Raw genomic sequence first — 22,630 nt, 5'->3', positions numbered from 1 at the left:
ATCTTATCTTTGTTAAATCTGCTGTTTAATCCAGCTTTGTTTCCTTTTGATGTCTGCGTCTTCTCTTTTTCAAGTAATTTCACAACCGAAGGACAATGTTCATGGGTGAGGAGTTCAAGTGCAGACATGTGCTCAGATTTGGGGTTGCGGTTCTGGCTCTGGCCCTGGTCCTGCCCCATCTTTCTAATGGGACAAAACTGCAAAGCTTGGATATGGATCTAAACTTTCCTAAGGGGCTGGGTTAGGTCTCAAGTTCTGGTTTATGTCCTTTCCTAGGTTTTTTTCATTTTAAAAGGAATGGGAAGGCAAAATTCAGGAGCTACCTTTAGGTGTTTGTTTAAATAGATGGCTCTCCTTTTGTTCCTTTATATAGGAAACACTAATTTGTAAAATTACAGTAGTGCGTTTTTTTTTAAATGGAGGGAAATGTTATAAAGAAAATCCCAAAGACAAGCAGATTAGCCATTTACATTTAAAGTTCCCTTTCATATTACCCTCCACTTACTGCATTAGGGGAGTGATCATGACACCATCCCATCCTAATACTCTTCCCTACCACGAATATTTGAGAGGTGTTTGAAAATCAAAAGCTCACTTGAGCATTGAGCTAGGAGCAATACTTAGGAATTGTGCTCCCTGGACTGGTAGCAGTTGAGAGTGTAGCAGAGATGGGATGTTTTCAGTTCTTGGGGGAGGAGTGGGGTAGTCAGGACGGGGCACCGCTTGTGCTCCATTCAACGGCTGTTGTGTTAGCAAGAAGGGAAAGTGGGAAAATCGTGTCCCAGAATGACAGGGATGGCAAAAGTCTTCTATCCTCCTAGACCTGCCCTTCTTTCATTGTTAATAGGTGAGAAAAAACAGTGATAAAGAGTCAGCATTGAAATCTGGATACTCTCCTGCCATAAAAACTGAGCTGAGCAAAACCCTACTACATAGGCCATTACAGGGGAACAGGAGGGAAAAAGTAATTTGGTACCGTGCTACTCCACTGAAGTGTCACTTACTTACCTATAACTGCTACAAGTGAGCATTGCATGTGTAAAATAATAAGAATCAGAAGTTCCAAAACAAATGTAGCACTTTAAGCACAGTTGTAGGTAAAGTGCCATATTGATGCAGTCTGATACGCTATGTGTTGGTTTCTTTGTACGAACTAAGGTCCTGCTCGTACAAACAGTTACACATACCTAACTTGATGTTTATGAGTAGTCTCACTGCCTTCTGTGGAACGACTTATGTGTAAAGTTAAGCCCATGTGCAAGATTTTACTGTTTTGGGCTCGAGTGGCAAATGCAATAATCTGAAAATAATTTTGTCATCTTTTCCTAATTGTTTATTCCGCTCTCCATGGGACAGATTCTGCAACCTGCTATCAAATTGGCTGAGAAATGTTTTCCTGTGTCAGAGATTACTGCCTATCATTGGAAATGTGGTGCTCATGTTTTACAAGCACCTGGAAACAAACCTGGGAAAGAGCTACCGATTCATGGCCACACTCCTCATCATGGACAAGGGTTCTGCAATCCCTTTTTGGCCAACACCTTTGACATAAGGAAATCTGTTTTTAGATTACAGTCCCTGGGACATTTGGAACCAACAGAGTGTTTTGCTTTGTTTGTAAAATTAAACTTATTTTAGCATGCATCTCCTTATTAATGTCACAACTGGGATGTGAGTGGTCTGGCCTACTGGTCAGAGCAGGAGTCTGGCAGGATCAGGTAACCAGGAGATCAGAAGTAGGAGACAAACTTAACAAACACAGGTCTAGATGTAAAAAATACGAACAAGTAACACTTTAAATGTTTATTGTGTTCGTTAAAAAAAGTACATGATTTGCACAACTATGCCTTTCACCCCCAAAATTACCATGCCGTATATCCTGCAGAAATTATTATGGGACAGTTCTAATAGATATATTTTTTGTAAATGGTTAACATTTTTTTCCTTTTGTTTCTTAATGTGTCTGGATGATTAAGGAGAGGAGTTCACTGAGCTTCAGTTGATTAGTTGTCTCCTGTTAATATTTAACAACTTGGTACCAGATTGTAACCTGTTACTTAAGGGAACACTCCCTTGTTATATAGAGAGACGATACACCTCATCCCACTGTTTGCCCTTTCATCCCTTCAGTACCAGGTACCTCCTGGGGCAAAATGCACTGTCTGATTCACCATTGCCTTTGAAATGCTAAAACCTTGTCACATCAAAGAAGGTTGCTGCCTTCTATCTCTACAGAGAGGTTGTGGTGGAACCCTGCAGTGCAGCGGCTAACATTCATAGGGCCTGATTTTGATCTCGCTAATGGTGGTATAAACCAGAAGTAACTCTTTAAGTCATTTGAGTTACACTGGTATGAGTAGAAAACAGCCTTGTGAAACCCTTCTCCTATTAAAGTCAGTGGGACTCTTGCCATTGACTTATATGGGGCCAAGGTTACAGCTGTACTAATTGGTCTTGTATGAAGATTCTTCTCCTGAATAATCCCATGCCACCTGTTAAAAAATTCATTGAACATATTTCTCATTTGGAGAGGTCATTTTTCTGTATACTCCATCCATTCTTTCTGTAGATGCACTCTATTTTAAATTCTAATCCTGAGACCACTGCTTAGCATGCTGACCAATATTGTCTCATTGTTCACTTGTGGTCCTCCACCTGTCTCTCCCTATCCAGCCGTTGTGTCTTGTTTTATAGTGAGATTATAATATCTTTGAGGCAGAAGCCACCTTTTTGTTCTGTGATTCAGATCGGTTCCTCTGTGCTACAGCAATACAAATAAATAATATTTATTGAAAGCTGAACAAAATAAAGGTATAACAAGTATGCCCACATCTTAAATTCCAGACATAGATCAAATAAAGCTATAGTAAAAAACACAGCAGATTAATTTAAATTTAAAAAATCCTCAAATGTAAACTGTGCTGTCAGCACCAACTATAGCAACCACTAACCAGAAATGAAATGAATTAGGCCCTCAAATTCCCTATCCCACCCAGTGTTTGTAACCCTCTAGTAAAGGGGCACATAATGCAGAAATCTGAGGTCAATAGATTGCAGTTCTCCCGCAGCTATAACCCTTTCTGTTCGCAGACTTTTTTCTACTTGGCTTGTTCAGCAAGGGCTATATTCACAACAGGATTTAGGCACCTGACTGCCATATTAGGCATCTAAACCCCAGAATCAAGCTCCAATGGTATGTACAAAACACCCCCTGCTGAACCTTGTAGGGACCTAAACTCTCTTGGTGCATAAATTTTTCCAGTAAAAGTTCCTTAGACACCATGTTTCTGCCTTGATCAGGCACTCTGCAGTTCTACTTTGGATGAATAATTAAAGAATCATTGGAGCAGGTGGACTGGATGCTGTCTCCCCCACATCCTGGGTGAATGCTTGAACCACCAGGCCATAGAGTCAAACCTATTCTTATGCTTGTGCTCTCTCTCTGGCCCAGTGTCTCTCTGATTATTTATCCACAGTGGAACAGCTTCAAACAGGGGAAGTTGAGGGTGCCCTGATTCAGAATATTTCATAGCCTGCTGGTTAGGGAACTCACCTGAGAGAACATAAGAACGGTCATACTGGGTCAGACCAAAGGTCCATCTAGCCCAGTATCCTGTCTTCTGACAGCCTTGTGGTTAATATGAGCCTAACGCAGGGGTGGCCAACCTGTGGCTCCGGAGCCACATGCGGCTCTTCAGAAATTAATGTGAGTCTCCTTGTATAGGCACTGACTCCAGGGCTGGAGCTACAGGCGCCAACTTTCCAATGTGCCAGGGGGTGCTCACTGCTCAATCCCCTGAGGCAGGGCCTGTGCCCCCACTCCACCCCTTCCCGCCCCCCCTCCCCTGAGCCTCCTGTGCCCTCGCTTCTCCCCCTCCTCCAGTGGTGAGCTGGAGCCGGTTCGCACCGGTTCGCAAGAACTGGTTGTTAAATTTAGAAGCCGGTGTAGAACCGGTTCCTAAAGGGTTGGGCGGGTGGGTGAGCAAACTCCATTCCGCGGGCCACATCCGGCCCATGGGACCGTCCTGCCCGGCCCGCCTGAGCTCCCAGCTGGGGAGGCTCCCCCGGCCCCTTCCCCCGCTCTCCTCCCCCTTGCAGAGCCCCAGTGCGCCGCGCTGCCGGCGCCAGCGCTCTGGGCAGCTCTGCAGCTCCTGCCACTTTGAGCGGCATGGTAAGGGGGTGGGGCTGCGAGCTCCAGCGGCCGCGCGGCGTCCTTACACAGCAGCATGGTAAGGGAGCCGTGCTGGGGCTGGGAGGAGGGGTTGGATAAGGGTCAGGGAGCGGTTGGAGGGGGCAGAGGCTTGGGGGGGAGGGGCGGTCAGGGAACGGGGAACGGGGGGGGGGTTGGGTAGGTGTGGGATTTCTGGGGGTCTATTGGGGTGGTGGTGGATGGGGTCGGGGCAATCAGGGGACAGGGAGCGGGGTGAGTTGGGTAGGGGGTGGGTAGTTAGGGTGGGGGGTCTCGGGAGGGGGTGGTCAGGGAAAAAGGAGCAGGGGGAGTTGATGGGTTGCGGGTTCTGAGGGGGGCAGTCGGGGGCAGGATGTGGGATGGGTTCGGATGGGGGGGGGAAACAGGCACATGGGGCTTGTACTCATCGCGCGGTTCCCTACCGGGTCTTCGGCAGCACTTCGGCGGTGGGGTAGGGGGTCTTCACTCGCTCCGGGTGAAGTACCTGCCGCCGAAATGCCGCCGAAAACCCGGAGCGAGTGAAGACCCCCCCCCCACCGCCGAAGTGCCGTCGAGGACCCGGTAGGGAACCGGTTCTTAGGATTTTGGGAGCTCATCACTGCCCTCCTCCCCACAGCCTCCTGCATGCCACGAAACAGCAGCACTTTAACATTGCCAATGTAGACTAGCCCTTAGCTAACAGCCAGTTGGCTTCTAGCTCATGCGATAGAGACTCATGCACTAAGCTCCAGAAGCCCCAGGTTCGATCCCGATGACTGGGGTCTGTCGGCATTACACAAACACTTTCAGCAACATCACAGGTATGGCCTTTGTGAGCAAAAACTTTAAAAGTCTCTAAGCAACACCGTGCATTGTTACGGCCCATTCCTGCTACCACTGAAGGCCAAAGGCAAAACTCTCTACGTTCCCTCTCATTTACACTGGTTTTAAAGCACCCTAACTCCTTCGCCTTTGGTGGTGTCACTACTGACTAGCGCCAGAACAACCAGCAGCCATTCTCCTATGGGTTTGAAGCTCATTGCTATTGAGAGGGTGTGATCAGAGAAACCTGTTTTAATGAAAGGGCGAAATATTTGGATTTAAAACTTTTAAATCTCGAATCCAATTAGAAAAATAATTTCCCTTTTGCAAAATTCAGAACTATTTATTCTCTGCTCCATAATGAGAGGCTTAGGCCTGGACCAAGGGAGGGCAGATTCTCAGCTAGATAATTGGTCACAGGACCGTCAGTGCATAGCTATGACCTCTGACATCAGCTAAAGATCTGGCCCCTGGAGTTTACGTGTTTTGGCACAGATGAGGGAGACACTCAGCTTGCCCTGTACTCCTTTACAGAGATACAAAGTTTCTCCTTTCCAGGAGTAGTACATTAGCCCCAAAGTTTCTACCCAAAAAAAAAAAAAAAAAATCTTGTTTAAATATTAAAAGATGTAACTAGAAAAAAGGGAAAAATCAAAGAAATGAACTAACAAGTGACAGAGAGAATAGAGTTTCATGAAACATTCACTCTCAAATGTGATTTTAGGTGGTTTTTTTAAATTCATGTTTTTGCCACTTAAAGAGAAGCCTTCTTTGGTATTTTTCTTACGGAGGTCTCTTGTTCTTAGGTTCAGGAACATCAGGATTTATTGCCCTCTTGTATCTAGCCTACGGTTCCTATTCCTTCTGATGTCTGACAACGACTGATTACATGATGACTAGATGTAACTCGAATGACCAAAACAGAAGAATAAACTAATCTCAAATCACCAGGAACTGAAGTCCTAACGGGGCTATGTCAAGATGGGAATCCTATATTTTTCTGGTATAGAAATCTGCAGGATTTGTCCAGTAGCTTTACAGACTTTACTTTTTCTAGCTTCCTAGGAGCGTCTAAGCTTTAGGCCAGGGGTGGCCAACCTGAGCCTGAGAAGGAGCCAAAATTTATAATGTACATTGCCAAAGAGCCACAGTAATACGTCAGCAGCCCCCCATCAGCTCCCCTCCCAGTACCTCCTGCCCACCAGCAGCCCCGCCAATCAGCACTTCCCCCTCCCTCCCCACACCTCCCGATCAGCTTGTGTGGTCAGGGCAGAGTGCAGGGAGAGAGCTCTCCCAGCGCTCTAAAAAACCCACTTCCATAAGAGGCAAAGCTACCAGACCTGGGAGCGTGGCTCCCCAGCGCTGGTACACTGTCTTCACTGACACTTTACAGCGCTGAAACTTGCTGTGCTCAGGGGGTGTTTTTTCACCCCCCTGAGCGAGAAAGTTGCAGCGCTGTAAAGTGCCACTGTAGACAAGCCCTAAGACCGTAGAGCAGACTCATTTTATCTCTCTCTGTAAGTGGTCTCGGTGTCACTAGATGGGACAGAGCACCACACCCAGAAGGTGTGTGAGTTACATTTGTTAAACGGGCAAATTGTTCCTTCTGCATCTGCGAGGAAACAGGGTGACAACTCAGCAGATTCAGAAACTGGCTAAAATCCATTCAGTCGAGGCTTAACATTATTTCGTCTTAAATGAGTATGCAAAAAAGTGTTCTTTTGCTTATCTATTTTACCCTGCTATCTCTGGCAACTGTGCTAGGAGAGACTCTGTGAAAGGCAGGAACAGACTCAAGAAACATCAGGGTCCTAAAGACTTCCTTAAGTAATTCTGAGTCCAGTGTATGAATTAATGAATAGTTTTTAAACTTGGTAATGATTTATCACTAAAACTTTTAAAGTAGCTGGGACTATTTCTCTCAGATATAACCGTATGGCTGCTACATGTTTTTCAATCTGAAAGTTTGTTTTTTCATATTGCAAGTTTTCCTCTTTAGAATTTAACATTCTAAAGTCACAGTAAGCATCCTGGGTTGGTAATGACAAGCTATGGTTGTTGCTATACCCCTAAGGCATCTCATTATTGTAGCTTAAAAATGCATCTTGCCCTGTCTTTTGCTTACTTATATAGCTATGGAATTCCCTTGAATTTTTAACATTAAGTTATTGCTGTGTGACCTATATGCTAGTTCTTTAGTATCTGTCACACCCTTGCTTCTTTGAATAATTGCATTACACATTCATGCACATATAATTATAAGACAAAGCTACTTGCCCTACCTGCTGAAGCACCAGTATCTGTGATACCTTGGCTTCTTCTGCTTAATAAACTTAGTTTCTCTTAACCTGGCTTAGTCTCTCCATTCTTACCATTCAATGGAAATGTAACTTTCTGACTTGGGGCTCAGTCATGGTTGAGCTGAAGTCACTGAGAGTTTCTTCTCGATACTGATGTCAGGGGGAGTAGGATTGGGCCCATACCTTGCCTATATATTAATAATGCAAAGTACATTGCTGATGTAATACTATGTGCTGCCAATGCAAATATGTCATGTCTTCACTAATCAAAACTAATGATGTGGTGGATAGAGAGAAAGCATTGTGGATTACCAAATGTGAGTTAGTGAATTCTGCAAGTGTGTAAGCCAGGACAAATTTAACCCTTTGGGAGTACTAGATACAACAGACATTGCTCAAAAAGCTCTGAACTCAACCAGAGATGGCTTAAAGTAACCAAAAGGGACAACAAGCGAAGTGCTTCCCTGTTGACAGACTACCATTTCAATAGAGATGCAATGCTTTGAATGTGTTGCATAGGATATAAGACAAGGCAGAACTGGATCAAAGTTCTCCCAAATGCACAATCATTCTCAGAGTGGATTTTACACATCTGGCCCATGTAAATCACCGAAATCATTCAAATGATATAACCAGTAGAGTTAAATAGTTTAATCCACTTGAAGATGCCAATTTAACTTTGAACAAGACAAACTTGCCTCGCTAGCATATCCTTTGTTTTGTAGTTTCCAGGCTACATGCTACAACTCTCTCAGGAGCTGACAAAATCTGGCAAGAAAAGATTCTATGAAGGTTGTGTTGCAGAAGCTATTATAGAAACTGTTCAGAAAAATGGAGGAATAATGGATTTAGAAGATCATGTCACTGATGAAGTCAAACTGATTTTCACAAATTCAAGGTATTCTGGACAGTTCAGTGTTCTGAACCCGGTAGAGATCATGAGTTTGGTTTACCAAGTTAGGCATGAAGAAGTGTACTTATGTATTTGCATGCCTAATTTATATCTGCGAATACCCACCATGCACTAATAACTCAAGTATTGTCCTTGTCAATGCATATGCCATTTGTGTGCATAAGGCCACCTAGGTGCCTAAATGGCTATATAGGCATACAAATATTCTAGCTATATGTTCACATCAGCTATTTATGGGTAATGTGTGTTTGCAATTGTGCAGTTCTAACATAGAAAACATAGCCCTGTTTTGTTTGTTTCTTAGCAATTAGCTAATGAATTAATTACAAATTAAAGATGGACTCAAGCTGTAAAATTTTGATTCAGATCTGGATTTTGAACACTGAGGTTTGAAGTGTTTTGATCCATGAGTTTGATTCAAGCTTGTAAATGTGAATATGATGAGCTAATGAACGGCTAAAAAGCAAATCAATTTTTTTTTAGTTAAGAGTGGAAACTATTTCTTTTAATTGTAATTATTTTTAATAGAATGTAGATTGGACAGTCTGTTCAGCATGGGGAAAAAGATCCAGGCCTTTCAAGTTCTACATCCATCTGAGGAATTCAGCAAGAAATCACTGAGCTGCAGTATTTATCAGGGAAGGGGGAAGCGAGGGGTAGCTGAGTAGATCTGCTGTCCAGTGCAACTTTCTATGTGACTTACAGGAGCTAAGCAGTTTGTTTTAATATTCACAGCTGAGGTAGCCAGCAGCTGCACTTTGCCACTTAGCAGGGATCCATCTGAAAACATTCATACTAAAAAGAAAGCAAACTAGTGTTCTGCCTGCCAGTGAATCTCTCTCATTCAGGTTGTGAATTCTAGGCCCTATTTGTACACCTCCTGAAGTCTTTACTTTGGGAAAACTCCCATTGACTTATCACTGAGTAAGTACTTAGGAGTTGAGTCCCCTGTATAATGCCAAAAATATGCTGAATTTTGAGGTATTAGTTCAGCAAGGGACTTACAAGCCTGTGCCTAAACTTAAGCACCAGAACTATTGTAATCAATAGAACTACTCTCATGCTTACAATTAGGCAAGTTGTTAAGTACCTTGCTGAATTGGACCCTGAGACCAGAAAAGGGAGCATTAGGAGAAAATTCAGCCTTGTGATTTCCTGGGCCTTTTATCCCTCCCCCCACTCAGTGCTTTTCCACAAGAAGCTACCATATATTGCTCATTGTTTTTATATTCTCCTACCTCCCCTTCCCTCATACTTCAGAGTAGGACTTTCCTGTCATGCAGCCTAGACTGGAATGGAACTGAGGTTTCCTTGCCAATCATCTTTGGAATTCTTTCCTTTGTCCCACAACTTCTCCTCTGTATGGTGGCCAGATTGGCAAAATAAAAACCCTTCCTTTCCCCTATGCCCACTGCTGACCTGAAGATTCTCCATAGCTTTACACAATGGGATCACAATCAGACTCTCCCCTTCTTTGCTTTTCCAGCAGGGGTTGGATTTGGGAATGTGTAACTGTGGGGTGGTTGGAAAGGGACTTTCTGAGCGTCTGCAGAAAGAGATGGACTTAGGCCTGGTCTACACTACGAGTTTAGGTCGACTTTAGCAGCGTTAAACCGAATTAAGCCTGGACACGTCCACACGACGAAGCCCTTTTTTTCGACGTAAAGGGCCCTTTAAACCGGTTTCTTTACTCCACCTCCGACAAGGGGATTAGCACTAAAATCGGCCTTTGCGGGTTGGATTTGGGGTAGTGTGGACTGAATTTGACGTTATTGGCCTCCGGGAGCTATCCCACAGTGCTTCATTGTGACCGCTCTGGACAGCGCTCTCAACTCAGATGCACTGACCAGGTAGACAGGAAAAGCCCCGCGAACTTTTGAATTTCATTTCCTGTTTGCCCAGCGTGGAGAGCACAGGTGACCACGCAGAGCTCATCAGCACAGGTAACCATGATGGAGTCCCAGGATCGCAAAAGAGCTCCAGCATGGACCGAACGGGAGGTACGGGATCTGCTCGCCATATGGGGAGACGAATCAGTGCTAGCTGAACTCCGTAGCAGTAAACGAAATGGCAAAATATTAGAAAAAGTCTCAAAGGCCATGAAGGACAGAGGCCATAACAGGGACGCACAGCAGTGCCGTGTGAAAATTAAGGAGCTAAGGCAAGCCTACCACAAAGCCAGAGAGGCAAACGGAAGGTCTGGGGCAGAGCCGCAAACATGCCGCTTCTACGCGGAGCTGCATGCCATTCTAGGGGGTGCAGCCACCACTACCCCAACCGTGTGCTTTGACTCCATCAATGGAGAATCACGCAACAGGGAAGCGGGTTCGGGATATGTGGAAGATGATGATGATGATGAAGACAATGAAGATAGCTCACAGCAAGGAAGACTGAGTATTGACCAGAGTGGAGTTTCAGAAATATTTTAAGCCCATATCCAGGTACCCTCTCTCCTCCTTACTACCTCAACAGTTTTCTTGATGCTCTTTCTCACACCCTCCTTCCATCTGACTCCCTCTCCTCCCTTGTCACACAAGCGGATTTCTCTTTCTCCCCAGCCTGAAGGGAGACAAAAAACCATCCTGTTCTTTGCAGCTGCAGGGAGTTCAGCCATGTCCTGGGAGGACACTAATAAGGCAATGTAGAAAAACTTTGTTCAGTGACTTACATGAAACTCATATGCCGTGAAACTCATAGATTTTTATGGCCAGAGTGATCACCTAGTCTGACATCCTGCATAACGCACAGAATTTCATGATGGGACTCCTGCATCTCGCCCATCAAGTTGTGATTGAACTGGAGCATATTTTCTAGAAAGACATCCAGTCTTGGTTTAAATTCTCCATCATTTGGAGTCTTACCACAGCCCTTGGGATCTGTTCCAATGGCTAATTATCTTCCCTGTTAAAAATGGGCATCTTATTTCCTTTTTGCACTTTGCTGACTTAAAATCCAGCCACCTGGGCGGCCTGAGCAAAGTTCCTAATGGATGGGATTCCTCTCCTTGAAAACCACTATCACAACTCATACAGCACTGGCCCTTGTGTTGGCAGTCTCAGCAGAGATGCCAACTACTGAATGGGCACGGAAACTAACTTACTTTCCCACCTCTAAAGATGGTCCTTTCAGAGTTGTAATGCAGTGTGGGGATGCTATAGGGTGACCAGACAGCAAGTGTGAAAAATCAGGACAGGAGGTGGGGGGTAATAGGAGCCCATATAAAAAAAAGCCCCAGATATCGGGACTGTCCCTATAAAATCGGGACATCTGGTCACCCTAGGATGCTATGACTGCATGTGCTTTTACCAGTCTGTGAGTACAGGTCTCCAGAGCTGTCAGTGCAGAGCCTTCCCAAAGCACGATGTTCATTGAAAATGCAAAAGACAAAGATTTTTTTAATGGTAGGGATTGGTGGTTTCTTAGGCTTGATCTTGCATTCTTTGCATATCCCAGACTCCCATTAAGTGCCACAGGAGCTGTTGGTGCATAAAAAAATACAGGATTGGGCCCTAAGTGTTTTCAAATGCAGTATTCTCTGGCTGTGTGTGATGTCACATGGATTTGGAAATTATATTTTGGATATTTTAATATTCCCACTAATCCAATATCATAGGGTTGCTGAGCAGCATTTTTTGAGTGCATCATTTTTATTCTCACCCTATGAACAGTTGATTCTTGCATTATTCATGGAGTACATACGTAGGCAAACGCTGTGCTTGCACACCCAACTATTAACTAAGGTATGTCAAAAGACAGTCAGTGCTTCCTGACCTGCTAATAAAATCATTAGTCATAGATACACACACACTATATACTGAGTAATATTGCTAAATAGAGATACAAGGGAACATACCCAGAGCAACTTACGCATGCTATTTTGAAATAACTGGACAAGTCTAGATCCAAACCTATAGTCCAGGGATCGCCAACCCTTGGCCGGTGCCCATTAGGGAAATCCGCTGGCGGTCCGGGCCGGTTTGTTTACCTGCAGCGTCCACAGGTTCAGCCGATTGCAGCTCCCACTGGCCGCAGTTTGCCGTTCCAGGCCAATGGGGGCTGCGGGAAGCGGCATCCCTCGGCCCACGCTGCTTCCCGCAGCCCCCATTGGCCTGGAACGGTGAACTGCGGCCAGTGGGAGCTGTGATCAGCCGAATCTGCGGACGCAGCAGTTAAACAAACCGTCCCGCTCTCCAGCAGATTTCCCTGACAGCTGCGTGCCAAAGGTTGCCGATCCCTGCGTATAGTCCTTACTCAGGGAATACTCCAATTGACGTAAGTGAGGGTGTTGTCAAAGAACACAGGGCAGGCTCATTTGTTATTAATTTAAAAATAAACTCACAGGGTTATAGGGTATAATTTAATATTCAAAGACAGGCAACTCTATATATTACTCAGTTAATGCTGATAAATTTTTCAGATAAATAGGTATTTAACCTTTTGAAGCAGATATAGAACTTAATGGTTTTAACATTAGATTTAACAAGCTGAATTGGATGAGTTCAATGTTACGAGAACAACTTTGCATAAGCACTCAAAGTAATAAGTTTTATTTATGATATTTGAAACACAGGCTCCCGTTTTCCCACATACTCCATTGAGCCAACGTATATTTAGGAAAGACTATACATGGGAATTCTCAAAGTGTTTTACAAAGCCAATGTCTGTATTTAGTTTATGGGCAAAATCCGCCCCCAGGCAGAGGACCAGCATTTCATCCTTTATGGCAACAATAAAAGGGGAAAACAACATTGCTTACACTAGTGTAATGACAATGGTTTGGGCCATTGATGTAGAATAGTGTACTGTTTTATAGGGGTTCCATACTGTTGTTATACAAGGTTGAGTGAAAGAAAAGCTATACCACCTTAATGTTACCTGGTTTCTCTTTGCCTTAAAGAAATGCCAGTTTTATTACATCATTGTTGGTATATACATATGTCATAATATTCGGGAAACCTTTAGAAAGTATTTTTTTAAAAGGGGGGAATAATAATATGTCTTGCTATTCCAGAATATGAATGTTTGGGAAATCCCTCCAAATGGACAAGGAATCACAGCTTTGATAGCCCTGCACATTTTAGACAATTTTAATATTAAAGGTCTGAGTTATGTCCAATGGAAAGAATTTTTCTGTGTCTGTAAAATTTTCCTTTGAGGATGATTTAAGCAGACACAAAAGGAAGATTTCCAGGCATGTTAATGTTCTTTTTCAACGCTGAGGAAAATTTTCCTCAAAGCCAAGCAGAAGGGGAAATAAAATTGTTACTAGACGTGACTCCACTCTACAGCGGATAATTCTCTACTAAATATCACAATATAGTAAACAGAGTACAGTGGGACTTCGACTGGGAAATTTTCTAGTATGAAACAGCCTCTCTGAGATTTATGTTTTTGAAAATTTAATATAAATTTGAAAATTTAGCAAATTACACTATCAACTTTGAAGAGAGGCCCTGATATAACTTCAAAAATAGTGTGATATTTTATAAATAGCTTGATACTAGTTCAAAATTCTGAGTTGTTCAGATAGGGTCAAGTGGTATAAAACACCTAATACCACTGAAGACTATAAGCCAAATTCTGAAGAATTCTTAAGTCCAAACTGAATGATTATTTCCCTAGTATCCTTGGAAAGAATTGATCAAATCCATCCCTGGTAATACTCCGTTGAAATCAATGCAGTAATTAATGTCGTCCAATAACAGCAGGGTAAACAATGTCCTTATAGCCTGAAAAAACACTGAAAGGTTAAAAATAAACTAAAATGTTTGTCATTTTTGTTGCCATTTTTAGACATGGGCCATAACGCTGCTGACTATTTACGTGTGCTGATTGAAGCCTTGAAACTCAGCTTCTCTGTTACTTTCTGGTTCTGTGCTGACCGTGACAAAGCTCCAGTACCTACAAAAGAACTTCTTTCTAAAACATATGCTAAAGGATGCTTGGAGGTAGTTAATTTACAGAGGTAAGGCTTCTTCCTTCACTTGCTTTTGTGGATTAGTAGTGTAAGTACATTTCTGATCTTGGTGAGAAAGAAAAGCCTATTCTATAGTATTAAGTAGGCTCTATTTATAAGAGTTGGAGTTTTTAGTTTATTTCTGCATATGCTGTGGTCTGAATATCCTTTTATTTTAACACTAATCTGTCCCTGTGTTAAACTGCTCAGTGTAAAGTACAAAGAGTGTATTGTTTGTGTTACGTCGTTAGCCCAGGTTGTATCTAAAAGATAAAATGAGATGTGATAGGAAACTATCAAACATGATTCAACATATGAATAGATAAAAGTGGCAGTTTTCTCTTTTAATTAGGGCAATAATGGCTTATTACAATCAAGGAGTGGATTTTATTTAAAATATGCACTATATATAGCGTGTAAAAAGTGGAGAGTAGCCCAGATATCTTAAAATAAGTTTGACTCAAAGTTTGATTCAAAATGAATCCCTGAAACAATTTAATGTAAAAGTCACCCAATGATGATTGATCTTCTCTCTTGCTCAGGGCCCAGACTGAGGGTACGTCTATACTTACCTCCGGGTCTGGCGGTAAGCAATCGATCTTCTGGGATCGATCCCGGAAGTGCTCACCATCGACGCCGGTACTCCTGCTCTGCGAGAGGAGTACGCGGAGTCGACGGGGGAGCCTGCCTGCCGCATCTGGACCCGCGTACTAAGTAAGTTCGTACTAAGGTACTTCGAAACGTAGCTGAAATTGCGTATCTTAGTTCGAAGTGGGGGGTTAGTGTGGACCAGTCCTAAGAATGTTTTCCCTGGCCTGCTCTATTTAAGAAAAGGCCCTGTATCTCGATCCCTGTGATCAGAGAGCCATCCAGGAGGCCATAGTGAAACACACAATGTATGAAAAATCATCTGTGCAACCCTTCTCTCTGTCTCTCAAGTGCTGGTGTCCAGGGCACTGGCCCATCTGCTGCATATGTAAATACACCACTGCCCCTGATACTGAAAAATCTGCCAGCTCTCCAAAAGAAGGACTGCAACACTCAAACTCCTAATCCTCTGCAAAACAGACTCCCGGGCTCTGACTTTGTTGCTCTGAAAGAGTGGGAGAAAACCTATTCTTGGTTAGTCCCATGCCAGCTAGTATAGAATAAAGGTGGCAGGGGACTAAACAAGAGACAGTGTGACATGCAGTGCATGAGCCACTGCAACAAATTAGGCCTGAATAAAGACTGGGAGTGGCTGGGTCACTACAAAAAGTAATTTTCCCTCTGATACTCACACCTTCTTGTCAACTGCTGGGAATGGGCCACATCCCCCCCGATTGAATTGGCCTCGATAGCACTGACCCCCCTACTTGGTAAGGCAACTCCCGTCTTTTCATGTGCTGTATATTTATACCTGCTACTGTATTTTCCACTCCATGCATCTGATGAAGTGGGTTTTAGCCCACGAAAGCTTATGCCCAAATAAATTTGTTAGTCTCTAAGGTGCCACAAGGATTCCTCGTTGTTATTGCTGATACAGACTGACACGGCCACCCCTCTGAAACCTGCAACAAATCTGGCTCCCTGAGCACATTGCTGGTGGCTTATCCAGCTTACCAGCTGGAGTTTTAACACTGTTCTTGTATGTATGTGTATGGCTAATAGTTTTATTAGTATCAGGAGGGGAGGAATAACACATTGGAGGCTGGAGGTGTTTATATTTTGGTCAAACTCTACAGTGCCCTTTTAAGCATAGACGTTTAGGGTGGGGTTTTTAAACTTTATTTCTATTGTTTTTATTTAAAATATAAACACAAAATAAAACATATATAAATACACGTGCAAATGGAAATACCATACAAAACCAAAATTCAGTGTTCATTATTTGTAAAGCCTGGAAAAAACAGAACAAAAACAAACAATCTCCCCCCTCCCCCTCCCAGAACGCATAGAGGGCATGCAGGCATCAATTATTAAAGTGACTAAAAAGATAAATAAGTGAGAACATAACCTATGCGTATCAGGGACTAATATATAATAAACTGCAAAAGTATGCAATGTGTGAACACACATCCTCCTATTTTTTCCAGATGTTTCTATTCGACAGTCATTTTTTCCATTAACGCAATAATAGAGCGCTCATTAAGCCAGTCTGTGTATGAGGGAGGAATTTCAGATTTTCATTTTCTCAGAATAACTCTTTTGGCCATTAAAATAGTTACTGCAATGTAATACCAACTCATCCAGCACCCATAAAATACACAAGTGTGGGGAAGGAAAGATAACAACGCTTTAAGTTTTTGAGAGAGCACTGAATATTGTGTTCCAGGCCAGATGCATTTTATGACAGGTATAGAGGATGTGTGAATGGTTGGCATGTGACTGTTTGCATCTCCAACATTCACTGTGTGTTGCAAATCTATTTTGGGACTGTTAAGGCTGCTCCCCCACTCTGAACTTTAGGGTACAAATGTGGGGGCCTGCATGAAAACTTCTAAGCTTAACTACCAGCTTAGATCTGGTCCGCTGCCACCACTCCCAATGTGCTAATTCCCTTCCCTGGGTAGCCTTGAGAGACTCTTCACCAATTCCCTGGTGAATACAGATCCAAACCCCTTGGATCTTAAAACAAGGAGAAATTAACCATCCCCCCTCCTTTCTCCCACCAACTCCTGGTGGATCAAGATCCAACCCCCTTGGATCTAAAAACAAGGAAAAATCAATCAGGTTCTTAAAAAGAAGGCTTTTAATTAAAGAAAAAGGTAAAAATCATCTCTGTAAAATCAGGATGGGAAATAACTTTACAGGGTAATCAAACTTAAAGAGCCCAGAGGACCCCCCTCTAGCCTTAGGTTCAAAGTTACAACAAACAGAGGTAAACACCCTAGTAAAAGGTACATTTACAAGTTGAGAAAACAAAGATAAAACTAACACGCCTTGCCTGGCTGTTTACTTACAAGTTTGAAATATGAGAGACTTGTTCAGAAAGATTTGGAGAGCCTGGATTGATGTCTGGTCCCTCTTAGTCCCAAGAGCGAACTCCCCCAAAACAAAGAGCACAAACAAAAGCCTTCCTCCCACCAAGATTTGAAAGTATCATGTCCCCTTATTGGTCCTTTGGGTCAGGTGTCCGCCAGGTTACCTGAGCTTCTTAACCCTTTACAGGTAAAAGGATTTTGGAGTCTCTGGCCAGGAGGGATTTTATAGTATTGTACACAGGAGGGCTGTTACCCTTCCCTTTATAGTTATGACAGGGACAATTAGGACAGATAGTAGCACCTTGCATATTTCCTTGTATATTTGAAATGGAAAATGCTGAAACTGAGAAGGAGCTGGTCTTTTGGATATTTTCATTGCTTGTGATTTATTCCAGTTCATGCAAAAACCAGAGATCTTTCTAAAAATATCAACTAGATTCAATAATGATGGGATTGATGAGGATGGATTCGTCAATAGTACAAAAATGTCATCAGCATATAAACCGATTTTGTATTTTTTTCTTCTTTATACTTACACCTTCAATAGCTGACACATGTCTATTGCCAGTGGTTCAAGTGAGACATTAAAAAAGAGGGGTGAGGGGACAACCCTGTCATGTCCCTCTTTCTAGTTGAAATGTCTGAGAAATAATTCCATTAGTTGATAGTGAAACCAGGGGATTGAGGATGATTTTAAAGGATATTTTTAATATATTTCTTAAAGTAATGAACTGCATGAACTGTGTGAAAGACTTATGACAGGTCTCAACATCAAGAGAACAGTGACTAAAATAGGGTATTTCTAAATGTGATTTTTTTTAAAAAAAGTACCAACGCATGCTAGCCTGCTTTTGTGTACTTTAGATAAGATTGTTTACTTAAATTTGTTGGCAGTGCTATATTTGTACTTAACCAAACATGGGATATACAATCGAAACCACTTATTGATCTAGGCATTACCTGGTCATAAAAGGACTACAGACTTTGGATCCTTCCTGGGCCTTATCTTTCAATGATGTCAGTTGAATTTTACATGATGTCCCTTTTGGGGCAGATTCTAATCTTCGTTATACTCAATTGTCTTTGGAGTTAATCCAGATTATACTAGTAGAGACCTGAATCTGGCCCTTTGTTTTAATAAACAAAACCCACACCAAAAAATTCAGGGCCAAATGCTGCTCATCATACTTATAGGAATATTCCCATTGACTTCAACTAGGATTACTTGTACGAGTAAGGTGAGCAACATGCGACCCTTATGATGCAATTTAAATTGGGCCATAAAATAGTGATTTTTGTTGCACACTAATGGTTTTTATTTTCCCTGTTTTAGAGCCAGTGACAAATATAATAAAGGAAACTTGCTACCAGTAGGAAGTGACACAGTTTACTTCACTGTGGTCCATGCTCAAGGCAATGACTCTTCTTTCATCAACAGCAACTATATGGGCTTTGGCATAGGACTGGAACCAGGTGGCTGTGGATTTACTTTACAAGTGAGAAATTTTTTCCAAACATAACATGTTTTAGTCTGCATGAAAACTCTCTAAAAAGGCAGTTAGAGTGCTTTGCCATACAGTATCCTAAACTTACATTTCTTAATATATATTTTCTTATTAAGTTAGATCAGACTGTGAAATGAGTTGCAGTGTTTAAAAAACAAATAAACAAATCTTCATAGGTATTTCTTTGGCTTTATACCAAGTTAGTATGATAAATTGTTTATAAACAGAGTTTGATGCTTCAAGCTCAGACTTGCCTGACACTTACTGTTAATAGCATAAACGGCCATGGTCAGCAGGTCACCGTAATGACATGTCCAGTCAGTTTTTAGTAGATGTAGAACAATGGGACCCATGTAGATTTTTCAATACTCTCCTACATAAACAACTACATACATTCTTCCTTGGATCATTTCTTGGGCAGTGAAAATGAATTAGCCGTTGCTAATTTATTTTTGGCCAGTTAATACTAGCTATAAGTAACAATGGATATGGAATTGAAACATTTCTTATTTTCAAATTTTATTTTATCCCCCACAGCCAAGAAAAATTGTTATACATTTGTGATAGATTCAAATTTTATATTTTTAGAGTGTACATTTTCATTTGAAATTGTATTATAAAAAGTCTTTGGAACATGAGCAGAACCATAATAGATTGTAAGTGTTATACCTAGATAAAATATATAGAAATATCTTGTTCTTTTCTCTAGCAAAATGGCTAAGCCACATCACATTAAGTAATATGCATTAAACAGAAGTAAAGATTAGAAGTGGCAGTTCAGAAATTAATAATTGGGAGATTATGAATTATAAATATATGTGAATATTGCCAAAACTATTGAGAGATGGAGGTTATTTCATATATTTTGTTTTCGAGAATTTGCCATCTAAAGTACCTTTCATGCCCTATATACTCCTGAGGGAATTCTGCGCCAAAAAAATAAAAATTCTGCACACAATATTTTAAAATTCTGCATATTTTATTTGTCAATAAATAAATGTGGCCCCAGTATGGCAGTGGGGATGCACAGGCCACTGGTTGCATTGAGGTGGGAGATCACCCTGAAGCCCCCAGCGCTACAGGGACTCGGCAGTGAGACTGCACCTGACCTTGACACAGTGCAAGGGCCGGGCCTGCCCCAGAAACACCCGGGGGCCCTTCCCCTCTGCACCAGATGTGGGTGGGCAGGCTCAGTCCAGCAGGATCCAAGTGTGGAGGGGATTAGTGTGGGTGGATCCAGGTGTGGGGTGAGAGGTTTTTGTGTGGGGCAATCTGGGTGCGGACGGCTCAGTGAGAGATCTGGATGCACAGGAGCTTATTGTGGGGTTCCAGGTGCAGGGGGAATGGAACTCTGCAGGGGATCCAAGTGAAGATGGTTGGGGGTCAGTTGGGGGGGGGCGGAAGGGGGTCCAGGTAGTGTTTCCAGGTGTCTGATTTTCGGCTCCAGTTCAATGGGCCTGCTTAACAGGGGACCCCAGCTGCTGCCGAGGGGATGCCGCATGCCAGGCTCCTGCTTTCCCCCACGATTCCCCTTCCCCATCTCATCCCCCTCCCCCAGTGCCCCACGCCCCTCCCCTCACTCCCACATTCCCCTGCCCCTGCCCTATTCCACCCCACCTTCCTTACCTATCACACTAGAATTAAAGAATAATAATTAAAGAACCATTTGGCTTTTAATGGTTGGATTGAACTCTCGCTTGTATATTAGAAAATGGTCAATTTTATCATGTTAAAAATAAAAAAATAGAGACTAAGGGCAATATTTTCAAAGTGTCTAAGTGACTTATGAGTCTAAGTTTCATTTTAAGAAGTGATTTGGGCACATAGGAGCCTCACACCTGTTAACTTTCAAGAAGTCTTAGGCTTCTAAGTGCTTAAGTCACTTTTGAAAATGGGACTTGAGTCCCTAAGTGACTTAGGCACTTCTGAAAATTTTACCCCAAGACTGAATCTGTGAGCTCCAGGGCATTTGTAATACACTTGTTTCTTGGCATGATACTTCTTGTATATTTTTCTTGAATCGACTACGTTGGCACTAACTGTTCTACATGTGACCTTTTCCTGACTGTATCCCCAGGCCAAACTTACCCCTAGAGGGGAGCAGGAGCTCCACAGACCTTCACTGACTTCAGTGATGAGGCCCAGACACGGACCCCACACTTCGGTGGCATGATGCTAGGCCCAAGCAGTTGCTACAGTGGTCACTATTAAAATGCTGCCATTTGAGAGCTGCTCACTGTAGTTAGTATGATCATTTCTAAGGCTATCTTCCCCAGCACTGCATGGGTGGGCTTGTTTGTGTATAGTCTCATCTGCCTATATCCAAGAGCCTACTTGGGTGCTCCACGTCTTGCATAGGAATAGCTTTTGTGAGCTGCTCTCGCTGCTGCCCAGCTTTTGGTACATGTTGGTGATGCCATGTGTGATGTCAGTCAGTGGGCTAGCTGGCCAACAATTTGAAAAGCTAGTAACTATCGTACATGTTTACTTTAGGCTGCGTGGTTCTTGTCCAGCCAGATGAATCGTGTTTGGCAATCCCAGGGGGTCTATTCTATTAGTAAGGGTTTGTATTTGTTTTCTAGAATAGAGGATCCAGTTTCTCACTATCTCCCAGTCACCTGAACTGCCTCGCCCCAAGAAAACGGCCGTACCACATGATCATTCCTGCCCTTGCTACTGCAGCAGACACTGGGGACCTCTTGTGCTCCTTTGGAGTAATGGGTGGGTTCATGCAGCCTCAAGGACACGTGCAGGATGTAAGTAATGTAAGTCCTTTGGAATGTATGGCAGAACATCAGAAGGATTCACTGCTTATTTAAGAGCCTTTCATTTCAGTATCCTCTGGACAGGCCATGAAAACCTGCAGCCCAACAGAGCAGTAGCCTTGCTGATCTATGTTCTTTATCCCAGTGCTGACTGATCAGCCATCAGCCAGTTTCAGATCAACTTCATGTTTTGTTTCTACCAAAGGACTCTGAGATGTTAAACACTGTATAATTTATATCAAAGGTCTCATTCTCCAAAGACAGTGTACAAGCACTGCATGCAAATTTTAAGTGTATTAAAAATTGATATGAGGATGTTTTCCTAGAGTCTAATCTGGCTTACTTTAATCATCTCTTTGAAGCCTGTTTGGGGAATCGGTAGCAAGCAGAGGGGGTAAATGCTTCAGTTAAAATTTGTGTGAACTTTGGTTTGAAGTTTTAAATGAATTCCCTCTGCCTGTGTTCACTTTCTATGATTATTCTAGTTAACAATGGCAAAAACATTAACAGCAAATGTCAGATGACTATTGCAGCATATTTGTGGAAAACTAATTAAAGAGCTCTAAGAGTTACACTCACCCAAACAGGGGAGGTTTTTTTTTTTAAAATAAAGTCCATTCCTGGACCACAGTAGCTCATTTTTGATTATCTTGTTTTGTGCCTTGACACTTTGACAGGTGCATTAGAAACTGAAAGAGAATATAAACTTGGTGCGCTGGTGCCTGGAGCCGCCCTGGCAGTACATTAATAATAGTGCTTTGCACTTGCATTGCCTCTTTCATTTGAGATTCTCAAGCTACTGTAGTCCTCTGCTTTTATCTTTTAAACACTGGCACGGGTACAGTGTTGTATGCAACATCACAGTCAGACATACACATGGTCAAAAAGTAGCTCTTGTTGAAACAGATGGTTTGACCAGAGAACACTGAATGAGGGCTCTAAGAGCGTTCTGAGTCCCAGGGCGGTTGTACCAAGGCATTAGTTAATGTCCAATGATGACCACTTTATGTAGTTGTTGCATCAGTGAAACTGGCTGTATAGCACCATCACATGCAACAGAACACTCAATAAGAGTATTAAAATGGACAAAGACAAATTAGAAAGAAAAATTAAAAACAGCTAATGACTAAGAAGTGTAATTCAGCTGCCCAAGCAGGAGAATTGGGCTGTTCCCTAAACTATCAAGACCAATCCAGAATAAGATTCACAGAACTCCACTCACAGAATTCGCTAGCAAA

General features: G+C 42.6%; 1 protein-coding gene across 1 annotated transcript in view; it reads left to right on the top strand.

Moving 5' to 3' along the window:
* The window catches only part of LOC135884129 (glutathione hydrolase-like YwrD proenzyme), a 30,160-nt gene extending 8,714 nt beyond the window's left edge, over nt 1-21,446 (top strand). Inside the window, 6 exon segments of the mRNA XM_065411421.1 lie at nt 1,357-1,560; nt 8,049-8,246; nt 13,215-13,302; nt 13,997-14,168; nt 18,456-18,618; nt 21,210-21,446. Coding sequence (XP_065267493.1) covers nt 1,357-1,560; nt 8,049-8,246; nt 13,215-13,302; nt 13,997-14,168; nt 18,456-18,618; nt 21,210-21,446 — 1,062 coding nt within the window.
* The last annotated feature ends 1,184 nt before the right edge of the window (nt 21,447-22,630 follow it).

Source organism: Emys orbicularis, chromosome 9, assembly GCF_028017835.1.
Source record: "Emys orbicularis isolate rEmyOrb1 chromosome 9, rEmyOrb1.hap1, whole genome shotgun sequence".
Lineage (NCBI taxonomy): Eukaryota > Metazoa > Chordata > Testudines > Emydidae > Emys > Emys orbicularis.
This window is presented reverse-complemented; position numbering and strand designations above follow the sequence as displayed.